At 32.1% G+C, this 24,568-nt stretch overlaps 3 protein-coding genes across 19 annotated transcripts in view; all 3 read right to left on the minus strand.

Annotated features, from left to right (window-relative positions):
• Positions 1–7,928, minus strand: part of LOC143247077 (serine/threonine-protein kinase TBK1-like) — a 45,210-nt gene extending 37,282 nt beyond the window's left edge. For 3 of the 16 annotated variants that reach the window (XR_013026359.1, XM_076494489.1, XM_076494484.1), the window contains exons 1-3: positions 7,706–7,928; positions 4,783–4,899; positions 3,349–3,489 (exon numbers count right to left, since the gene is read on the minus strand). Coding sequence is in view for 13 of the 16 variants with exons in the window: in XM_076494489.1 (XP_076350604.1) it covers positions 3,349–3,489; positions 4,783–4,878 (237 nt within the window). In the remaining 3 variants the exon portion in view is untranslated. Of the gene's footprint in view, positions 1–3,348; positions 3,490–4,782; positions 4,900–5,655; positions 6,874–7,040 lie in introns of those variants that run through there. The other 13 variants (XR_013026358.1, XM_076494477.1, XM_076494488.1 and 10 more) reach the window with 12 other exon arrangements.
• Positions 7,929–12,460: 4,532 nt separating this feature from the next.
• LOC143247080 (uncharacterized) lies at positions 12,461–13,522 on the minus strand. Its single transcript, XM_076494497.1, has one exon. The coding sequence runs from the start codon at positions 13,520–13,522 to the stop codon at positions 12,704–12,706; it is 819 nt and encodes a 272-aa protein (XP_076350612.1). The 3' UTR covers positions 12,461–12,703.
• LOC143247078 (transcription factor Sp2-like) overlaps positions 12,461–24,568 on the minus strand; it is a 30,380-nt gene continuing 18,272 nt past the window's right edge. Inside the window, exon 8 of one of the 2 annotated variants that reach the window (XM_076494493.1) lies at positions 12,461–13,944. The gene's annotated coding sequence lies outside the window, so the exon portion shown is untranslated. Of the gene's footprint in view, positions 13,945–20,173; positions 21,822–24,568 lie in introns of those variants that run through there. The other variant, XM_076494492.1, reaches the window with a different exon arrangement.

The raw sequence follows: 24,568 nt of genomic DNA on the forward strand, positions 1-24,568 counted from the left end.
AATGATGCAGTATCATCAGATTTTGTCCAGTCAGAACCCTCAGCTACAATTCTATAACAACCTGCATATTTACCCCCAATACATTTCAATTTTAAAAATGCTAAAATTAAAGTGCACTTCTTTGGCTCAGCAGGCTAACAAAGCCTAAACTGGGAAAACAGTCCAAATAAAAGACCCCAAAATTCAAAATAAAATTCATTGCCTTTACCATTACAATTAATCACATGCAGGTTTACACAGTTAACTAAGTAGGAATGTCTTTGAGAACTTTTTTTTTTGCATTTATCAACCTATAAAACTTTATCAAGAAGAACATTTGAACATAAAAATATACAGAAGTCAAAATGCTAATAAAGTAATACTTAATTGAGATAACTAAATACCTATAAAAATCATTGTTTTCATTAAATATTAGAAATAAGATTGTCAATTTCAATACATATATTGTTACTATCTTATTTCTAATATTTAATGAAAACATTTTTTATACTTAATTAAGATAACTAAATACCTGTAAAAAACGTTGTTTTCATTAAATATTAGAAATAAGATAGTCATTTTCAATACATATATTGTTACTAGATTATAGTTAATTTTTATAAAACATTTACTTAAATATGATTTTGGGAGGAAAAAATAGTCATTATTTACCATAACATGATGAACATTCAGCTTATTCAGTTATAAAATAAAACTAAATGTAAATGATACAGTTACAAAATACAACTAGTATAACCAAATTACTAATATGGCTTTGAACATAAATTAACCAAAATTCAGTTTTACTATGACTTTCAGTATGAAATATAAAATAACTCTGACTTTGATATAAAACATGTAAGTAATAGATCAAATAATTATACAGCTTTCAAAAAGAAGTACAGAAATGCAAAATAACATTACAGTTGAAAAAATTCAATGAGATTTAATACTCTAGATAGAGGTGGAAATTGTTAAAAGTATATATCACAATCTTTTTACAGATTTACATTCAAAACTACTTTAAACAGCAATGTATTCAATAAACTTGATATCAAACTGTAGTCTATAATCCAAATTATGATATCAGCTAAATTTTAATTTCAATATGGAATATCTAAATAAATTCTTTCTCTTCTTTTCCCTATGTCATGTAACCTTCTACATTGTGATTTCTCCTTTTATGACTTTTTATTCCCATATATGGGTTTCAGAGTATCCACCAATTAGATACACAAACTATAAATGCTAACAGGTTAGAATATAAAATAAGAACCTCCAATCTTCTTTATTTTCTGGGATGTCAACAAATTTGTTACAATAGAAGCTCCTTCCAAATCTTCATGTTTTTGAAATCCATGCCTATCTGTCAGTGATATATGTTCATGAGTAACAGAAATGCCATTTTGTGAATTGTGATTCTTGTTTTCCTAGTGAAAGCTACTATTTCAAAAGTAGATCTTTTGTGTGGACAAAAATTAGTGCTCCAATAAGTAATCGAATTTTTTTATCCTCTCTTTAGTTTTGTTAGAAAGCCAGATAAAACTATTTTTTTTATCCTACTTCAGCTACTGATACATTGCTTTACTCTAAAATGCAAATCTGAAAGTTCACATGAATTATTTTTTGGACTAAGGTGAGTAATAAATATTTGTTTTTTTATGTATTCTTTTACTTTTTAGTTATATATGTTTTTAGCAAATGTAACTAAATTGTAAAAATTAAAAAGTTAAAATAGAACACTCAAATGAAAGTTTTTTCAAGTTAAGATATAATAGAAAACATAAATGAAAGATACTAAAAAACACATTTGTGACCATTCCTCAAGTAACCATCAGAGGAAAATATGTAGTTAAACATTAATCAGTAATGTCGAGAAAACCCACTTGTAGAGAAAAATATATGTAAAAACGGCTCGTTTGGGTTGAGAAAATATTTTATGTTGAGGAGTGAACAATGTTTCGATCTTCTTCAGTCATCGTCAGGTTCACAAAGAAAGAAAGAGGTAATTGACCGGAAGCTGACCACGTTTGAAAGGGGTTGTGTAACTGAGTGTCGGAATGTAGAGGGCAGTGTTAGATGTTTGAATATATAACTTTATATTATTAATTTTATTAATTTTAATATAGGTATAAAGGTGTTCCTTTGTATCGGTTTATTTTGAGTTTAAGTTGTTGTATAAGTAAGACTTCTTTAATTTTGCATTTGTTTATGTTTGTTTCTTTATTTAGTATTTACCCTAAACTCTCTGCATTCTCTTAGGGATCTTTGTCACAGAAGTTGGGGTTCCAAGAGCAATAAAACAACAGAATTTAATGATAGCAGTTGTGAAACACTAAGAGAATTAAAGCTCTTAAGATAAACAACTATCTGTTACAATCTGTAATTATGCTAAGAAAAAAGTAATTTTGATTTTATTTCATATTTTTCAATTTCTGCTGCAGATGATTTTGCTACAATTAGTTGAGAAAGAGAAAATAAGAGATAAAGTTTAACATTTTACTAGTATTCATTTTGGAAGTTCTAGAAGTTATGAAAATAAAATATAAAAAATAAGATGAAAAGAGGTATTTTTATACTTGGCATGAGCATCACTTTCCACTCAGTAAAACCTTTCTACATTCAAAAACAAACAAAAATAAAAGTACTTCACTAAAAAGTCTGATTTTTTGCATACAACAGCTTGTAACAATTATCACAAAACTGCTACATTTTGAGAAGATAGTACACTCAGTTATAGTAGGTATAATTATATAGTGGTTATAATGCCAGGGAAAATTATTTGAGTCCATATACAGAGAGTTCACAAGGAACATACACATACAAAATGAAACTACGGTACAAAAAATATCAGTGACTCTTGATATGCACATTAAAAACAGAAAAATCATTGTATCCATACAGGCCTAAAAACAATAGCAACAATTCAACACTCACAACTTAAATTGCTTCTTTCAATAATACTTCTAACTCACCTGATGAATATAGATTGAGATTTCAAAACTTTATAAGTGCTCTCAAAAGGAAACAGGTAATCAGAGAATTTATGGTTAGGAATAGGTCAGCTAAAAGTTAGGCCCTTAGCTAGGGCAAGTTTTATAAGATCCACTAAGTATAACATCAGTAAAGTTAAATGTCACCTTGTTAAAATCCACAGTTGGTATTTTTTTTAATGGAATTAACATATTTAGTTTAACATACTGCTTGTATTCCAGGTGGGTTCCAGTTTTTGTATTAATGGTGGATTAATCTTAATCCATATTCAACAGAAATGGTTCCCAGAATTTTGTGAAAAAAATAATATTCAGAAATGCTGTTGTCTTCATTTTGCAACTACAACTGCCATAAATCTGTTTCAACTATTCCTACCTCTTCTTCAATAGCCAGGAGTTTTACAATATTGTCATGGCTCACTTTCTTCAAAACTTCAAATTCTCTTTTCTGGACTTCATATGGTCGCATGTGACTCAAGTGGTTGAAAGCTTTGACTGCAACTGGTTCACCAGTAGTCTATATAAGCAGAATGAATACCAGTTAAAATGAATGAAATAACTTCTCTATAGAAGGCAAAATATTTACACTGTTATTAACTATCAACACACAGCACATGCACTATAGTGTTTAAAACAACTGTTCGAATTACAATGTCTAAACATGGTAATTCAACGAGAACAGAAATTTTGATGGCAAAGTTATTTGGCTATATCGTGTTTGCAATAAAATATTTTAGTTTTCTAACCACTATCTTTTCTCGTAATAAACCTTGTGATTAGAAAACTAAAATATTTTATTGCAAACACAATATAGCCAAATAACTTTGCATTTTTTAAAATTACTATCAAGTTTACAAACAAGTTCAAATAAGCATTTTTCTTTTCTTTTTTAATTATTCTTTATATTCATTTAAATAAGTTTAAATATGTAGTGTGCACAATAAAAAATTTTATATATTGAGCAGTGTAGTTCAAAAAAACAAACAACATGATCTCAAAATATGAAATAAAAGCCTCACTGAATTTTAACACAAAAACACATGCATCACAGGATCAAAGAAAATTAGATAAGAAAGTAGAGAATGAAAAACTCTAGAAAGGCCCAGAAATGTAGAAATGAAAACAGCTACCAAAAAATAGCAATTACTTTATGTTTCTATTAAAGCAGAATTTTCCATACTTTTGTCATCCCTCCCATCATTATAGTTTCTTATGTGCCCCCTTTTTTTAATTAAGGGAAAAGATAAGATATAATAAACAGATACACTTTAAAACACATATTCTTTTCACTAACAAACAATATATTAAAATGCTTAATTTTGCATTCCTGCACTAATGAGTACCATGATCACTCATGTCCTCTCAAAAACAATTTGCACACCTGAAGGGGAGGTATACCCCATACTTGGGAAACATTGAAGTAAAGCACAGTGACTGCATACCTAGATTATAATAGCTTTATGTCTGCCTTACGTCATTGTGGTTTTATTCAGGGGTGAAATTCTCAAAAAAAAAAAAAAAAAAAGGTACTTGGGTTAGGTAAAGTGGGCATGCTTTTCAAGGAGAAAAATCTAAGTGTAAACATAAAAAACAATAAAACAGTTCAAACATGTTCCAGTACTAGTGCTACCTTAAAAAATAAATTCCCATGCTCAGAATTTCATCCCTAGCTTTACGATTTCCTTCCAGTATTATAGATTTGTCTTCCTTAGAACATAGGACATTACTAATGTATAAGACACACATTTGCTTCTACCAAACAAAACCATAAATTAATATGTTCCCATGCAATTACAGAAAATATACATACCTTATTAACACCTTGATAAACTGCTCCTGTCGCTCCTTTCCCTAGTACACATGTTGTACTCCATACATAATTAGGGGATCCTCTCATATAAGACATATTTTATTGGTCCAAGAAGTACTGTGGAAGTTATTCATTTTAACTTAACTATTAAATTTATCTTATATATTTCATTTTCACTTAGATCTGTTCTACATTTAAATTATTATAAATATTTTGCTGGTGGATGTTTCAAAAACTGATGAGCCTTTACATATTGGAAGAATTAGTTTTTATTACTTCTTCTACAGTTCTGCTCGACAATTGTTTTAAAGGAAAATCTCTCATTTTACTCTTTTACAAAAATGAAAGGTACAGCACTTGAATGGTTTTGATAAGGTGAGTTATAACAATTCAATTATTATTTGAAAAAAAAATACAAAGCAAATAAAAAAATTAAATTAAGTAGATCATAGATATCCTGTTTCTATTCACCACAGTTGTTAAATATCAAAGGAATAATTTGCTCTTTTATCATACATTTTCCACAACAAGAAGTTTGATGCAATAATAAAAGTACAAATACTGGACACAAGCTACATAAATTTTTTAATTCTTTTCTACTTTACACATTAAATATTTATTTATTACATTCATAATATTTCATACTGTGTGTTTTACATTAGGCCACATAAGACCTGGAAGATTGTAAATGCTCCTTTAATTTGTAGTTAAGTTTCATATCTGTTTATCAAGATGCAGCATTTCATAAATGTGTGATCCAAAATTAAAACTACACACTATTCATTTTCCACTACCAGTATGAAAATTAAGTTACTGTATAAAAAGAATAAATTCTAAAAACATGGTAAAATATTAATAACATAAACTAGCCACCTGATCAAACTGTATCACCAAATAAAGTCAAATTGGATCCATCACATCCATAAAACTGACCAACAAAAACTTAAAAGAATTCAAAACCCAATCAGCATATCTGTAAAAATAAATAATTTCACAAGTTAACAACTATAACTTCCAAAAGGAATGTTTTGCCTAATAATAAGTGGGCTTGAAATTCATTGTAAACTAATGCTAATGGTATAAGACTTTTGCTTTAATGTATAATATAGTTGAGTATATTATTGAGTATTATACACATAACTATTGTGTATGTACTTAAATGAAAATAACTTTTCAAACAATCAGCAATATTGACTATGTGCATGATTTACATGACCATACATTAATATAGATAATTTGACATATTATACCTTAAAATTAGCTAGTTAAGGGGTGAAATTCTGCCAGTACTGGTACTGGAAATTATTTTGTATGGCAATGCTGGAACTAGGACTTATCCAAGCTGCTTGCATTCCAATGTTTTGTTATAAAAATTATTAATTCATTGACACTCAGATTGTCATTTTTTATGTTTAAATATTGTTTTTCTTGTTTGTTTGTTTTTTTCAAAAGCAGATCCATTTCACCCTACTAAGTACTCCTACTTTTGTTTTGCAAATTTAACCCCATATCTATTTTAACTATATAGTCACTGTCCACACTTGGGTATGTAATCATAAAGACAAGTTTTAACATTAGGTATATAAAGAAATGATAACAACTGCATAACCATTGCATATGTAATTAAATTAAAACAACACATGTCTTCATGTGCACAGTCTTTCGTTTTAACAACATGCATGGCCATACTGGAACATTAATTAATACTAGTTGCAAAGCTGTTAACTTCTAATACCCATGAATAAGAGAGAAAATGAAAAATTCAGGGTCCAGAGCATGGGGTTTGGAATTTGAGTTGATGTATTTTCCAATAATATCATGTAATCATTTGGCTTAAAACTGACCGAGTGGTTACACAGTATGCATCAAAAGTAATTAGTAGAAAATGATTCATGCAAAATGCATGAACACTTCTTTGTCCATTCTGGATTGAACTTAGTATTATACTTTTCAGCAACTTGATGTTTTGTCAGCTTGTGTTGATGTTGATAGATCATCAGATTACCAGACCACTTTCATTCATAATAAATAGGCATGCTTGAGTGTATTTGATAGCTCATTCCATTAATTATAAGGTAAATAGAGAACTTAAGCTAACTCAACGTGATAAAATTTAACCTAAACTAACCCAGATAACAGAAAATATGGTAGGTTTCACTCTATCAATCATGGCTGTTTACAAAGTTAAACCAAGGTAAACACCAATTACCATCTCTGTATTGTTTATTCATGTAAAATTCAAAAGAAAATTTCCTCACATTTCACAACACAAAACAAGCTCACGTATGAAAGAAATAACTGCAAAGAAAAGAAAATCAACCATTACGGGTTGACTCAGACATCTGCTAATAGTACCTTACAACTAATTCCTTTGCCTGTTATTTAACCAAACTCTGCTATATCATGTCCAAAATGCAAGTAAACAGGAACTGATGAACAATCACAGTGCAGTTATGTATGCACACCTAGAGACATCAGTCATCTGACCTGTTGTGCCCTTTCAACTTTCTTTACATTTACTACTGTTCATAAACTTTTTATTAAAAAGTATCATACTACACTGTTCATAAACTTTTTATTAAAAAGTATCATCAATCTTATTTTAAAAAATATATCTGTTTTGGATATTGATTTGTGCTTTGAACTTCTATGTGTAACTATAATATTTAAGTTAGTAAAAATAAAAATACTACTGCTATTTTACTGCAATATAAATCCGTAACTGTATTTTAACTTTACGTATTTATTATATAAGATATTAATAATAGATAAAGTGGTAGTTGTCGCTGAAATATCAAGTTCAACGTAATATTCCGATCTTATTACTATTTTAATGAATTACAATAAATTATTACTGAACAATACTTTGTAAGAATAAGACTAACAGCGTACACTGGGCCTACGAAACACCAACAATACGTACCAAACTTGTACACCCTGCATCAAACGTAAGCTAATAATTCTTTAAAGTTTTTGTCTCTAATCATTTCTATACTGGTTAGAACATACACGGAAATGTTTTCTGGTGACAATATAAAAAACAATAAACAAAAAATGCAAACTAGGATTCTTTCATGAAACTATTAACATGTTTCAGTTTGACAGAATTATGTCATTGAATTTGAAAATAAGCAACGTCTTATTTTTGAATGTTTATTAAATTTCTCGAAAAACTACTTTGAGAGCCATCTGTGTTGGACGTTCCTAATTTAGAAGTGATAGACTAGCGGGAAGGTAGTTAATCAACCGTCCACCGTTAACTCTTAAGAGCTACTCTTCACCGACGAAAAGTAGCATAGATTGGAACGTTATAACGTTCTCACGGGTCGAGCATGTGTAATGATGGGAGTTGAACTCACGACATGCAGATTGCAAATAGGGCGCCCTAACGACTAGGCCAAATAGCGTCTTAATAAAATAGAAATTTATTTTTGACTTATAAAAGTGACAAGTTACTTATGTGTGCATCCCTGTCGCGCCAAACATGCTCGCCCTTTCAGCCATGGGGGCGTTATAACGTGCAGTCAATCCCACTGGCGATGGGTGGTGATGACTAGCTGCCTTCCCTCTAGTCTTACACATAGTAAACATATGTTTGCTTGTTTATAGAAATTCGTATAAAACTGTTCGAGGGTCAACTGTTCTAGCTGTCTCCAATTTAGAAGTAATAAAGTAGACAGAAAGCAACTAATCAACATCACTCACCACCAACTCTTACCAATGAAAGGTAGAATTGCTCACACATTACAACATCCCCACGTCTGGATGGGAAAGCATATTTTGTGATTGAATTGTAACTCGCTACCCAAAGATTGCCAGCTGAATATCCTATGCTAACCACTTAGCCATATAATAAATGTAAAATCATATAAAAATGCCAAATTGATTTAGTTAGTTACCCAATGAAGTATTTATAATATTATTTATCCGGTTCAGTTTGTCAGTTAGTAAGTTAGACAGTGAGTATTATCATCTCTAATTCACTTAGTGAGCCAGTCAATGAGTTAGTCATCGTACTGTTACTGTTACCAAATGATTAATCAGTGAGGAATTTTTGCAAGTAGATTTGTTTATGAGTCAGGCATGAAGTTAGGCCTACCAGTGAATGCATTATGTAACAAATATTGTAGGAGAAAAGGAGAAATTCATTGTTATTACATTATTTCCCCCAAAAATCCAACCAGTGATAGAACACATTACAACAATGTTAGTGGTAATGGAAGAAGCTCAGCTCATGACTTCAGTGGCCAGATAATGTTGATAATGTTCTTGGATACTGTGTAATAAATGCCTAACTATTGACAACACTGGCTACTAATTTTGGCCACCAATGTAGTTTTCTCCAATGTTATTAACTCATATTTTAGCATATGAACACCCATTGAAATTGTGCATTACTGTCATTGAAAAAATAAAACACTAACAGCTACCCCTTGGTTAATACATAATTTTTCAAAATTAAAAAAAAAATGTCTTACACTTAAGTTTGGATGCAGAGAGTTATTAAAATAAACATTTTATTTTGCCTTACCTTATTGTGTTCCAGGAGGTAACTGCACTTTAATTGTGCTCTCTTGCAGGAGAAGGAGCACATGGTAGAAAGCTTTATTTTTTTTAAGAATAAAAGAGTCGATCTGGTCTTTTCCACCCATTATAAACACTTGCCATTTGTTTTTCATTGTCTTATGTTTTCGCTTTAACTGTTTTTGCCTTTTAAATATTGTTGTTTATGCAGATTTTGTGTTGACTCTTTCTTTATAACAAATTCATTGAAAGTGTGGAAAGTAATAGACCTATACTCTTCAATATAATGAACCTCTTATCTGTTCTCCTAACTAAATGCTCTCTGGAAAAACCATGTTTAAATATACCATAAAAAGAACAGGGAAATGAAAACTTCATCTTGTCACCATGAGTACTTTGCCCAATGGCCTGGGATGGACAGGTGGTTAAGGCATTCGACTCGTAGTCTGAGAGTGGGGGGTTCGAATTCCTGTCACACCAAACATGCTCGCCTTTCCACCCGTATGGGCGTTATAATGTTACGCTCAATCTCACTATTCGTTGGTAAAAGAGTAGCCCAAGAGTTGGCGGTGGGTGGTGATGACTAGCTGCCTTCAATCTAGTCTTACACTGCTAAACGCAGATAGCCCTCGTGTAATTTTGCGCGAAATTCAAAACAAACCAAACTTTCCCCAATTTTGGTCATTTCACATCGTCACGACTTTGGGCATGGACGTAATGAAGATAGTCATTTGTCACAAATATATTTTGTCTAGTTCATGTTGATTGTATTTGTCAAGGATAATCTAGTTGTGTTATATTATGTGTGTTTTAAAGGTACAGATTTTATTATGCTTGATTAACTGGAAGAAATAAGGTTAAAATATTTGGAGTTAACGAGTGCAATGAACTAGGATTTCTGGGATGGTAAATTATTCAGATGACAGTCAAGCTATTTTATTTATGTATATTAATAACATTTCTATTATTTAAACAACATACACAAGCAAAGGAATTCCTTCTTTACTGAAAACAAACTACAATTATTAGAGAAAAGTGAGCTTGACAAAATCATAGTTGGAAAAATGTCGCCGATATCAACATAAGCACAGGTTACTGAGTGCAAGTTGTGCTTCTGTTGGTTAATGCTTGTACTGTTATAGGTATTTTATGCTGATTCAGCGACTACAAAGCTGCTTCAAAGTTCAATAGGTGGAGATAAATAAGAAATATAACGGATCGATGAAAATGAATCATGTTAAATATAATTAGGTATATAAAATGGAACTCTCTAACGAATAATGTTTTTTAAAAGTCCAGTTTTATTTCTTCATAATTTTGATAGAGTCTTTCTTTGTATGTAATTATTATGAGCAGAAAGAATGTGAGTGTGGAATTACTAGATTCAACATATATATAACATTTGAGTTCTATTGGAAAATTAACTTTCTTGGGTACATTTATATAAGTTTTTGGCTCACATTAAAATCCAGAAACTCTCAAACGGACGGAAGTATCTTTAAACATATGAAATAAGATATAGAAAAAATTTTTCAAAAGTTTACAACTTAAATATGATAGAGTAATAAACCAGTTTTTTTTCCTAGCATAAAAGTTGCTAGAAAGCAAGTCCCTCAAAGAAGCCACTAATCTCAACTCCACGTCATCTGCCGGATGTGTTCCAGAGTTACAGTTTACCAAGTATAGAGGTTTTGCGTGTGACGTCACTCTTGACCGAGTTACTGCTGACCGCCATGATGGGTGGCACGCTCGGCGTGTTTATATTCCAAAACAAGGGTGATTCATAGTCAAAAGTGCGCGATGGTACACTCGTGTTGTGCACTTAACTGTTCAAATCGACATGGACATGTGGAAAATGTGTCATACTACAGATTTCCTAAAGATCCCGACCGAAGAAGACGATGGATTGCAGCTGTCAATAGGAAAAACTGGACACCCACAGAGCACACCAGACTTTGAAGTAAACATTTTGTGTCAGGTATGTATAATTCATCTATAGCCAGGCTGAATAAATTGAAACTTACATGCATGATATATGTATAGCAGAACACACTGCAGCACCACTCAAAGAAATTTTTTGCACACTTTTCTTTTACTTTTAAATAACTGAATAGTAAATTTACTGAAGGAACAATATAATTCATGATGAATAGGTTATATAGCCATTAAGACAAAATGTTAATATCTCTTAAAGGACCAATTTAAGTGATTCATCAGAATACCACAACTGGCACAAGATTAAAAAGTGTGCAAATAATTACTTTGTTGGCTGTACATTCAGTTGTTAAACAATGTTCAGCATATTCAGTACTACATGTAGTACAATAATATTGAACCATTTATTAAAATGGGGGCCCTACTTTACTTCAGTATCTAGTCTTCGTCTAAAATGTAGTTAAATCTATCATACAGAGTACATGATACATGTATGTAATATAACATGATGTACAAACCTTTGCTGTAATGATAACTTTATCCGACGTTGCCCTGGTTATCTGGACATTCTGTACAAATCCTGCCACAAAGTGCTTGTACGCATCAAGGTTTTTGTAACCTTTTAGACTTTCATGTGTATAGGTGGAAGTCCTGTTTATCAAATATATATAAATGTCACCATATGTAATATTTGGCAGATCTACTCCGGCAACAGTCTGACTCTGAGCAACGTTGTCTTGGCTGGATATTACTGGCGTAAATACACGTGGCGGGAGCATATACGGGTCTCCTACACCCAGTTCCTTCACTTTTTCCTCATACCTGGCCTTTTCAGCACCTGTCAGATGTGCTACAAGTGATGAAAAGCCAGCGGCAGCCATTTACATGTGAATAGTACTGAATACAGCAGTTGTTAACTCGTTCAGTCATGCGGGACACTTGCCACCCAATATGGCGGTATGTTTACAAACCTCATTGTGGTCACGTGAAGCTATTAGTGTCACGTGACCACAATGAGGTTTGTAAACATACCGCCATATTGGGTGGCAAGTGTCCCGCATGACTGAACGAGTTAACAACTGCATGGATGTTACATACCAGTACAGTGTATTTTATCTCAATGTGCTGTCACTACACATTATAATTTATAATCACCCTTTTTAGCCAAGGATATGAACTATTATTAATGGATGAAAATAATTAGACAGAGTGCAATATGTAGATATTCATGCTGTTTATTATGCTTCACAACATACATGTTTGCAGGCAAAATAAAATTTAAGATATGAATTTCTAGCATACATTATGTATTATTTAAGATTTCCAGAAGTACAGTTTTTTTAACAAGGTAGTTTTAAACTATGTAAAAGTGTAACTCTTAAACAAACACCCATGAATGAATACTGAAATGTAAACAAAATGAAGGTGTGTCTTATGTACAATAAATATATATAGGACAATGTCAATCAAATGGCACAACAGATGGATAGATGTTTATTAGAGCACATGCCACTCTTACTATTTTGTCTAATGTTGTTAAATTACAACTTTGATCAGTATGTAACAGCGTAATTGGAATAGTACTTTCAAGCATAGAATACTTCTGACATACCATGCCGATCACCCTCTCAACATCTATTCTCGCAGAAGCAAGGACACGTGAAGTTTCAACATCCAGTGCACTAAGCTGTTGTTTTCCTTTTGTAAAAGTTGGTATTTTAAGTTCTACATTACAGAAAGCAACAGATTCAGATACAGTGAACCCACGGTCTGCCAGTATAACATCACCAGGAATTATATTGGCTAAAAACCCACAGTTTTCGGTAAGATGGACATCACTTGTTCGTCCTCCCCATCCCTTTGAGATAAAAATTATAACTCCTTGCGGAGCAATACCTATGAGGTATTTGACAGTATTATGGGACTTGTAACTTGAATAGGTGTCTGCTCGTGCCTGGAGGTCTGACGGCCGCTGTATGAATATTTCGAAACAATCAATGATGCAGGCACACTTTGAAAACTTCTCACGAAAAGACACGGGCAACGTCATTCTTAGTTCCTCTCTCTCAGGCCAGAAAACAAATATTGGTACCAGTCGAATATTTATGACCTCCTGAAATATGCGTGATACAGTTGAGGTGTGCAATCCAAATATGTATCCTAAGAGCTGCAGTGGCACATCCAATCGCAGTCTCATGAGTGTCAATATGAATTGTTGAAATTTAGAGACTGACTGTGTATCTCGGAAATATCTGTAAATTTGGTTGAATATGATCATCATCACTGCATATGACGGCAGACCTGTACAGTATTTGACCTTCTTTTATAGTGGAGGACTTCATTCTGCAACTGTTGGCATTCAGATTCAAGTCTAACTAAGTCTGTGAATGATATTTCCATCTGCATACATGTCTCAGTTGTATATTGTGATGTACACAAGTCAAAATTATCACATGTAGCTTCAAGTTCATCAGCAGAATCAGTACAGCTGCTATCAGTACCAGCAGATTCTATGAAAGCAAGGTCAAGCAGCCCAGCAGCAGCTTCATGTCTCTTTTGTTGTTCTTTTCTCCTTTTGGTCACTTCTTTCCTGTTTTCATATTTACACAATTCAGCAGCTTTCCTTCTCTTCAGGGGGAGAACGTGTAAAATGAAATATGGAAGGTACATTGTCAGGTGATAGGGGATCATCACTCTTCGTCCCTGAAACAGAGTACAATAATTTAGTTAAGATATAGATCTACAGGCATCATCAGATAATATTTATATATATAACAGATACACTGTACACTTTTAACTGAATATATATATATATATATATATATATATAACTGAATATGCTGAACATTGTTTAACAACTGAATGTACAGCCAACAAAGTAATTATTTGCACACTTTTTTAATCTTGTGCCAGTTGTGGTTTTCTGATGAATCACTTAACTTGGTCCTTTAAGATATATTAACATTTTGTCTTAATGTACAAATGGCTATATAACCTATTCATCATGAATAATATTGTTCCTTCAGTAAATTTACTATTCAGTTATTTAAAAGTAAAAGAAAAGTGTGCAAAAAAATTTCTTTGACTGGTGCTGCAGTGTGTTCTGCTATACATATATCATGCATGTAAGTTTCAATTTATTCAGCCTGGCTATAGATGAATTATACATACCTGACACAAAATGTGTACTACAAAGTCTGGTGTGCTCTGTGGGTGTCCAGTTTTTCCTATTGACAGTTGCAATCCACCGTCTTCTTCGGTCGGGATCTTTAGGAAATCTGTCGATTTGAACAGTTAAATGCACAACATGAGTGTACCATCGCGCACTTTTGATTATGAATCACCCTGGAATATAAACACGCCGAGCGTGCCACCCATCATGGCGGTCAGCAGTAACTAGGTCAAGAGTGACGTCACACGCAAAACCTCTATACCTAGTTTATTAAGGATGTAACTACCTCTAAATCAGTATCCATTTATATCTTAACTAACATCGACTCAGTGTATCAAGACCAACAAGTCTGCCTCACAATCACATTTAACACCGAGACCCCTGCTGCCACTCACAGTCTCACCAGTTACTAATGTAGCTTCAGCTGTCCCACAGATCAAGAACAATTCTACTCAGACTGACACAGATGATAGTCATTAGACAAAATCAATAAGCACATGTACAAAATTGACCTAGACCCCACATGCCAAAGAAGTAGCCAACAACTGCAGCCCAAACTCAAATTACACTTCTCACTGCAGCCATTTTGTCAATTTCCACTGACAACCACCCAACCTCCAACTAGCATATCCAAACCCAAACCACCAAGAAAGACAGAATACTTCAGACTGATGAAGAACAAGTTGTTTACTATGCCAGATTCCTGCATTCAACCCCCAGTCACAACCACCATACTCCCTCTTGTTCCACCAGTCATGTCCTGTCGAGAAGTCTTTTGACTTCGACTCTGACAGTGGCCAAAATGGATTTCTCCTGACCTAATAGACATTCCTGTTGTCTCTCAGTTCCATAAGATAATTAAAGTTTCCTCATGTTTTATGTGATTCATTGTATTAATAATATTTGTTTTTCTTCCCTTTCAGCTACTGCTGGGCACAGTCAAAGTGTTTTATTCAGTGCCTTGGCTGTGAAAGTGGGTTTTCTTAGGGAACTCTCATTTCCACCATAGCAAAATTGTTATCCTTGAATTTTAGATCCTGTGATCCCAACCCTGAAAAGATGCTAACTCACGTAAAGTTAATAGTTAAATGTGAAGTCAGTTTGTAGTTGAACACTTTTGCTATAGTTCAATACTTTTAAATCAGTAAACCTTTAATTCAGGATTAGTCAAGGATTGCCAAGCTGACACTCAAACTACTGACATCAAGTTCCTGTGCATTTTGCACATTCCCATCCTACTGCTCCATTTAATTTCAAGCATCATCCAATTCAATTCTCCTTCTCTTCCCTTCCTTCTTTCCCAGTTTTCCTGTATGCCAACATTCAACAAACTTATTCCATAAATAACAATAATTTACTATCCAACATTATCTTAGTTGCATAAAATTCAAAGTCCTAGTTTAACACACGCTCGCATATAAATTCAAACCATAATGTCATGTATGGAGTGAAGAGGAACTAATATTTCTGAGTGCCCTTGGTTATCTCATAAACCTTTTCAGGGTTTTAGATTTTCAAATCAAAATACCTACCATAATTTCACTTTTACCTTACTTAGTCACCTCCTGTAGTGGTTTTCAGAATGAAGGAAGATTTGCCCAGGTCTTGTGTTCATTTTAGATGGGTGAACAAAGTAACTAGTATTGTTACTTTTTTTTCTTATGATGAAAAGATAAAGGTCTCAGTGCATTAGAAGGTTCCAATTGGTTCAACAATTTAGATCTGGTAAGTCAAACTGGTTAATGAGACCAAATTCAAAACTGCTATTAACATGAAAGATGGTTTGTATGAGTTTCACATCATGACATTTTGCCTATGTAATGTACCCATCACTTACAAGAGTGTAATTGAGTTTACACTAAAAAGGCAGCAATGGGAGAAATGGCTGGTTTATGTCAACGTCTTAATGTTTGATTAGACATTTAAGTGTGTGGTTATTTACCTGAAAATAATATTTCATTAAATAAAAAGAAGATAGGTTTTGAATTTAAATCAAGAAAATGTGTGCTAATGTGTATGTAAGTAGAATTTCTTGATCATACAGTCAGTGGGGATGAGGTTTCATTTGATCCTGCTAAAATAGGAGGTTCACTGTCTGGATGGGCCATGCTTTACTGAAATGGTTAAAAATCCAGAATAGAGATAATATTGCAAGAATATAACATCATCATATTGTAACATGTAAAAGACAATGCATTGTTTCACTGCACAGCAAGAACCTGTCCAATGAATGTCCTTACCCTGGACATATGTAGGAAATAAAAATATTTATGCCATACATTAGGAAATCCCATAAATAGATAAATGGCACAATTAGTAATTTGATGGCTCCTGGAAGAGCAACTGAAGGACCCAATAAAGCATGAATGCTCTTTCCCATGCAGAAAAGTGGAACTCAACCATAACAGGAATATTGCTTGATGTCACCTAACCTGTATGGTAAGTTATGAGTGCATTAAATTGTACAGACACCATTACTAACAACCATCAAGCTGAAGCTCTCTGCTTGTGTTTCCCAGAGTTTTAAAAGCACAGTACTCTTCAACACTGCATAATGCAAAAAACTGGAGGTTACCAAAGTGTTCAATGGTTGTTCTCATGGCTGTATTCTGGATGAGAATTTTAACACTGCATCCTGCCAAGAGAAAAAGTCATCCAAAACAGGGTTGATTCCAGCAGAGAATTCTTGGATCTCCTCTACAGGTTGTAGCAATGGATATCTTCTCGACAGGTCATAGTGATGAATATTACTGGTTCAAATTTGAACACTGGTACATACTTGCCATCATCATCAACTATTTACATATTGAGTGAAAGCTCATTCATTTGTCAATATCTTAACATACACCGTAACTAACGTGCTGGTGGAACAATAGATAGCCCAATTAAAAGTTCCATGTGGATCAGATATCTAATTTCAGCAAGCAGCTGTCTTCTGAGTTGTGTCAAGTTAAATGTTGTGAAGACATGCAAACCACACCCATGTATCAATAAAAGTGTTAATACCCATACCAGCTGCTCTGAGATACATTTTTATTTCAAGATTATTTTACAATTTAAGAAATAAAGGTGGTCCTACAGTATATCCTGGTGAAACTTCATAACTTATAGTTGTTTGTTTGTAATTAAGCACAAAATATAGCACATGATATACTGCTGTACCACTAGGGTGCAATTTTTACTGAAGCTATCAATGAAAATTTATTAATTGTTGTATATTGTTTTCTTTTAGAACTTTTAAAAATGTTCAAAGCTACACTTTTTGTACTATAATGATACCATTTACTCAACATATGTCAATTTTAAAGTATCAAAGGTTTTTTGATGGGTCTAAAAGAACACCACAAGTCATCTTACCAGAATGAATCAAAAGATTCTTATAATTTATTATAAATCTCCAACACTGCAATAACAGAAGTTTTTTTTTTTCAAAACTAATATTGGTACTCATTTATAACAGCATTAAATGTTAAAAATGATTCCAATTGCTAATTTTAACTTTTCAAATATTTCTGAAAAAGGAAATAATGTAGAAATAAGTCAATAACCAGTCTGCTGATTTGTTGTTAAGTGCAAAGCTATACAAGGCAATCAAAACCTAGTTTTTAGCATTACAAGTTCTTAGATTTACTGCTAAAACCAATGGTTAGATTTTTAGTAATAGTTATTCCAACGCTACAAAAATGAGTGTTAAAATATTACACATTAGATCAGTAAACAGTGATTTTAAATTATTTCAATACTTTATCTAGGTACTTTTGTAGTATATTTCTAATCTTAACCATATTGCCTCCCTCTAGCTTAGTGGTAAGTTTGTTGATGTATAACACTAAAATATGCTGTTTTCAATACTTGTGGTGGACAAAGCACAGATAGCCAACTGTGTAATTGTGCACTTAACAACAATCAAATATAACTATATTAATAATTTGCCAAGTTTTTTTGTAATATATTTATTATATCTTAAATACTCATTATATATGACCTTTTCCAGCTTTCTTCGAGATGTGATTGTTTATTTGAGTCATTTTTGTGTAATTTTCTTGCAAGTAGTACATTTAATGCATTTTTATGTCTGGTTTTGACACAGTTTATGCATAGCTTAGGTCTACGGTTATTCTTTATCATTTTTATAAGAGATACATTTCAGAAATAATAAATTACAAAGTTCTTAGGAAGTCTCACTTATACTACCTATTTTTATATTAACTGAAAATAATACTTCCAGTAAGTCTTTGTTAAATGCATATTCTTTATTAAGATGTTTCTTATCCTGAATGGTTAACTCAGATAAGCAGCTTGACAGATTTAATTAGAACAAATAATCAGATACATCACATGTTATTACTCCAGGCCTAGTCTTACTGTAAGAACTGTTGATATAGATACAATCATAGGTCTAGATGATTTGATATATCATGAATAATTATACTAGACATAGCCTCATTAACATCAGTTGAAGTGCTAGTTGATGTAGATTAAGAAAATTGTTGATGTAGACATGATTAATTAAAGTACAAATTTTTAATGTTGGGAATAATTCCTTCAGAAGAGATAGTATTTAATTAACAAATGGTGTGATTACAAGTACAAGATTTAAATAAATCAATATTTATGTCCACAAGTTTCAAAATGCATTTTGATAATTCTTTTTCAACTTGTCCTACAGAACAATCTTGGTGACAATAAATGATTATAATTGGTATTGCTTTGATTTTTTTTGTTCATTTTCAAGTTTAACCAATATATCTACATAGTTAGAAGCTGATAACTTAATATGCAAACACTTTAAACAATAAACAACTCCACCTAACCACCATTAGTTAGAGAATCCTTTATTATAATTTAATTCATAATTAGGCATAACTATACTGTTATTAATACTGTCATTAAATTTAGTTTGAGAAATTGTAATTATTTCAAGAAGTCATAGAAGTTACTACAGTATTTCTCAAACTATATTAAAGCTTTTGGTAAGACACCATTTAAAATGTATCAATATGCAAATAATTTTTCTGTTTGTTATGAAGTACTTCAGTCAGATTCTCAATTTCATAATATTAACTTGAAGTTGGGTTGATATAGTGGTCAGAATCACAATAATTGTGTTTTGATACACTAAAAACATTCAGCAAATATGACAGATGAATGGTATTTCTTACTGCATTAAATGTTTCAAATAATTTATTATTATCAATAACCTGAGATGTTGTGTGTAGTTATGATTGTCTGAATGACTTAAGAAAAACCTTTGTGATCATAGCCCTGTGGTTTAAAAGAACCATTAGTGAACTCCACCTCTAGAGATAAATTTATTACTGTCTGAACGTGGTTTATATTTAAAGTTTGTAATTATTTGTAATGCCATTAAGATAAATGATAATCATGTAAAATATAAGCCAATTAATAGATTTAAGCCTAAATATTTGAATATGCAGTTAAGACACTTCTAACAAAATCAAATGACAGGAAGTCTTCAACTGTTTCCTATAACAGTAGATAAATAAACATGTTATTCATATATACACTTACCACCATAAAACAATCTGGTTAAAAGGTCCTAGGTTTTAAAGTCTCCAGTTACGATGCTTATCTCCACTTGAAATTTTTACAAAAGCTTTTTTTCAAGTGATTTTTGTTCTGGGAATTATCATTGCCAAAGTGGGTACTGAATGAAAATTCTCCAGTCTGGTGTGAATTTTCTACATCCACAGTGATTGTTTTATGCATTGTATTGTTATACAAGTTAAACAACCAAACTAATTTTTAAAACAATAATGTTTATTGTACAATTTATATTTGATAATGAACACACCAATAACCCTGTTTAATAAACTGTTTCCAAACCGGTGAAACTTTTTGACAAAATCTTTGACCTTTCTAACAAATGAAGCAAACACATATATGTAACAAGTTATTATTCAATTTATAGTGATATGTACAAGATAGTAATATACTTATGCATTTGATAACAAGTTTGCATTTTACAGTTAAAAACCAATGGGTTTTTTTTATTTATGATTTTTTTAGTCCAGTTCTTTATCAGTAACTACTAATAGAACAACAACAACAAAAACTTATCTCTCTCAATATGAAATATCAAGACATTTACATTCCATTTGTTCACCTTTTCTCATTTTATGCAAAAAGCAAAACAATTCTGTTATCCTAACTGTGGCACTTATATACATTACAAAACTCTAAGGTTTTCACCAAACACTGACTGGCAAGAAAAGAGTAATTCATTTTTGTTATTTTCCATATAACATACATAATGATATGTATCAATTCTAAGAACAACTATAAACATGTTTCAAAAACAACCATTTTCATATTTTTCATATTCTATACTCCAGTCAGTTTACCCAATCCATAACAATGCTCTCACCTTCTTGTAAATGGGTATGCAATGTGCAACTTTACATTCTCTAGATACATCTCACTTATACTGCACATTCATCATTTCAAATATACAGTGAATGAAATAGGAAAATATTCCTCTTGATGTGTTGCAATTACATCAGTTTATTTAAAATCAGTTAAAACATATCAAAAACAAACTTCTCAGCACACATGTTGAACAACACATCCACAAAAGCCAAACAAACCAGTTCAAATTGTAAGGGTAATTTTGAAAGATAATGTGTTCTTAAATAGCTTTTTTTTAAAATGTTGCAAGTAGAGAAAACAAATTACAAGTAATAATTCTGTAACTTAGGCATACTTCATTGTTAATGTACAAGTTACTGTGTAAATACAGCACATTTAAAACAAATATATTGTATTTTCTTCTACATTGAGAAAATACTGACAGATTTTTGAAATAACAAATCTAAAAACAAACACAACATAATATGAACTAAAGAGTGATTATTTCTTAAATATATTATAATATTATAAAATTAATCAAACTGTAAATATTTATACATATCACATTAAGCTAACCACACATTTTACTATTTTCTAGCAGACCAGTAATTTCAATCACAAAGTCTGGTATCTGGCCACAAAGAAATTATTTTGTTATAAAAAATAATCATGACATTTTATTTATTGATACGTATTAGTACAAACTAGTTAAAATATATTTACATGTATAAAATGTTTTAGTATAACAAGGTGATATAGAGTGAAAACTGAAGAATGGTGTCTTTATGTATAAAACGTTTTAGTATAGCAAAGTGATGTAATGAGAAAACTGAAGAATAATGTCTATGTCAAAAACAGCAACTTCTGAGTTTTCATTTTAATTTTATTCAGTAGCACACTTACTTTACACCTCACTTCTTTCATCCCAGACAAACCTTACAGAATAGGACTAAAATGTTGCAAATCACCTACTTTTTGAGAAAGATAACATGGTAACGCTCTACCCTCAGCTAATCAGAATGTTTTCTATGTCTACTCGCTAGAGAATAAACAAAAGATATTTTTTGCTTTTAGCAAATTCAGAACAGATCAACCATATTGCATTTTATTTTTTAAGTGTGTGTGTGTGTGTGTGTGTGTAAGGAATGTATCTAAAACAACACAACTTATAAAAATTTATATTTGTGTGAGCAAAGCAGTGAGTGCTGTCAGTAGCAAAGAAAATGTTTCAACAAGTTTGGTTACATTCAAGAAAGTAATCCTCATATTTCTCTACTTTTATATGTTAATTGCATGTCTTTATAGTCACAAACAGATCTTAGAAATAACAAAATGCCATGTGACATGACAGACATTATCCTCAGTATTACTTTTCTGTGTTCACTATTTAGGCAAGTCACATGAACAATGGAGAACATTAAAGATGGATAATATTCAGATAAGCATGTACCATACTTTACATAAACAGTTGATATCCATTTACTAACTCAGTTCAAATACAGAAAGACGTGTCATGACCAGGTGGTTAGAAGACCGACTCATAATTAAAGGGTAATGAGTTTGAATCCATGTCACACCAAACATACTTGCCCTTTCAACAGTGGGAGCATTACATGTGGCAGTCAATCCCACTATTCAATGTCCAAGAGTTGGCAGTGGGTGATGATGACTAGCTGCCTTCCCTCTAGTCTTAATACTGTTAAATTAGGGACAGCTAGTGCAGATAGCCCCTGTGTAGCTTTGCATGAAATTCAAGCCAACATAACAACAAATATAGAAATAAGAGTCTTACTAATATGCTGTGCTAATTGTATTAGGTTGTCCAGAAATGAATGTCAGAACTCTCATGATGACATCTAGAAACTGAATATTGAGTAACTTATCATTGGTTGGTTTAATCCAAAGTTTGTCGCTTACAAGGTGTTTTAATTGTCTGCTGTTTCAACTTTACTCAGAGTAAATTTCACAACCCCCAAGGCAGCATGGACAAAAAGGAATTTCTTTCAATTTTCGTCTATGACTTCAAAGTTGGACAAAAAGCTACCAAAACTACATGGAACATCAACCACGCATTTGGCCATGGATCTGTTACTGAATGGATAGGTTTTGACATAGAGATGAAAGTCTTGAAGACCACAAAGATGAAAACACATTAAGGGAAGCAGTTTAGACAGATCCTCACACAATAGTATGGGAGCTTGCATAAAAGCTTGGCATAAGGAAATCAAGCATTGCCAACCACCTGAGTGCAACTGGAAAGATGAAAAAAGTTGGATAAGTGGGTTCTGCACAAGCTGATTGAAGATCAACAAAATTGGCATTATGAAACCTGTCGAGGATGATGCTCCAAAAATTGAATGAATTGGGAATTGAGGTTCTGCCTCATTCACCTTTTTCCCCTGACCTTTTTTGTACAGATTTTCATTTTCTTCAAGCACTTTGACAACTTTTTGAACAAGAAATGGTTTCAAAACCAGGCAGTTGCAGAAGAAGCTTTCAGAGAGTTGATTGACCATACAAACTCTGATTTCTACAGCAGGGGCATAAACAACATCATTACATTTATATGCAAAAACGGCTCGTTTGGGTTGAGAAAATATTTTACATAGAAGAGCGAACAACGTTTCGACCTTCTTTGGTTATCGATGACCGAAGAAGGTCGAAACGTTGTTCGCTCTTCTATGTAAAATATTTTCTCAACCCAAACGAGCCGTTTTTGCATATAAATTTCTCAACAAATGGGTTTCTCGACATCACTGAATATCATTACATGTTTGCAAAGTATGTTGAAGCAAATGGTGTTTACTTTGATTAAAGCATGTTTTACAAGACTGATTTATGCTTTTCCAAACGTTGCAGTTCAAAAACATTTATTTCCGGAAAACCTAATATAAAAAAAATAACCCAATCACTTGGAAGATTCATAAGCTTTAAGCAACTAACCACTTAAAAGTCTTAGGAAATAGTGTTTATGTGAAGGAAAATCACAAGATAATAATTAGAGCAATTGGTTTCAATCTTTGTGACATTTGTCAGAAGAACAGAATGTTACAAAAGTTTCTACTACATCAAACTACATAACTTTACTGTGTATAACTACTGTTCCACTTCTCACATTTTAACAGCAATTGTTTTGTAGAAAATAATATCCTACCTTACCTAGGGCTCAAACCCAGTGAAGCTTGTGGTAGCTCTCTGAGAATGGTACTTTTTCAAATAAGCTAACATGGTACAAGCCCAATTAGACACTACTATATTAATTGTTAGGAATATGTCCTACAAAACAAAACCCCAAGAATAAACAATAACACATTACATATAGATTTAATAAACCAATCATACTTCAGATTAAACATCAGAATTAAAATTTTTGCTAAATAAAACACTAAAGTTTCAGATTAAGGTTCAACTGTACAAATAAGCATTTACCCAGCAACAAACTTTCTGCATACATGCCTCTCCCATGAATGCTAATACATAAAATAGTATTAAAATTGATAAATACATCGAAAGAGAAAGAAAAAAAATATTAAAGCATTGCCCGTGTAAAGTATGCTTGGCTTTACTTAATATAAATTATTTCCAAATTGTCCTTAGCTTATTACAGTTTGTTTGAAAGCTGTGTTCATCATAAGGAATGAAACTTCAGAATTTAGGATTGTAGGTTTGTAGACTTATAGCTGCTCCATCTGGGTCAGCTTATTATTGAGCCAACATTTTACTTCCATAATAAAAGCAGTACAAAAGTATCCAAGAGATTTAACTCAAAACTTAGGATTAAAGTGC

The sequence above is a fragment of the Tachypleus tridentatus genome, chromosome 3 (genome assembly GCF_004210375.1).
Source record: "Tachypleus tridentatus isolate NWPU-2018 chromosome 3, ASM421037v1, whole genome shotgun sequence".
NCBI classification, from domain to species: domain Eukaryota; kingdom Metazoa; phylum Arthropoda; class Merostomata; order Xiphosura; family Limulidae; genus Tachypleus; species Tachypleus tridentatus.

Bases quoted from the DNA above. Each gene is read 5' to 3' on its own strand.
- LOC143247080 (XM_076494497.1), bottom strand. From the start codon at position 13,522: ATGATGATCATATTCAACCAAATTTACAGATATTTCCGAGATACACAG.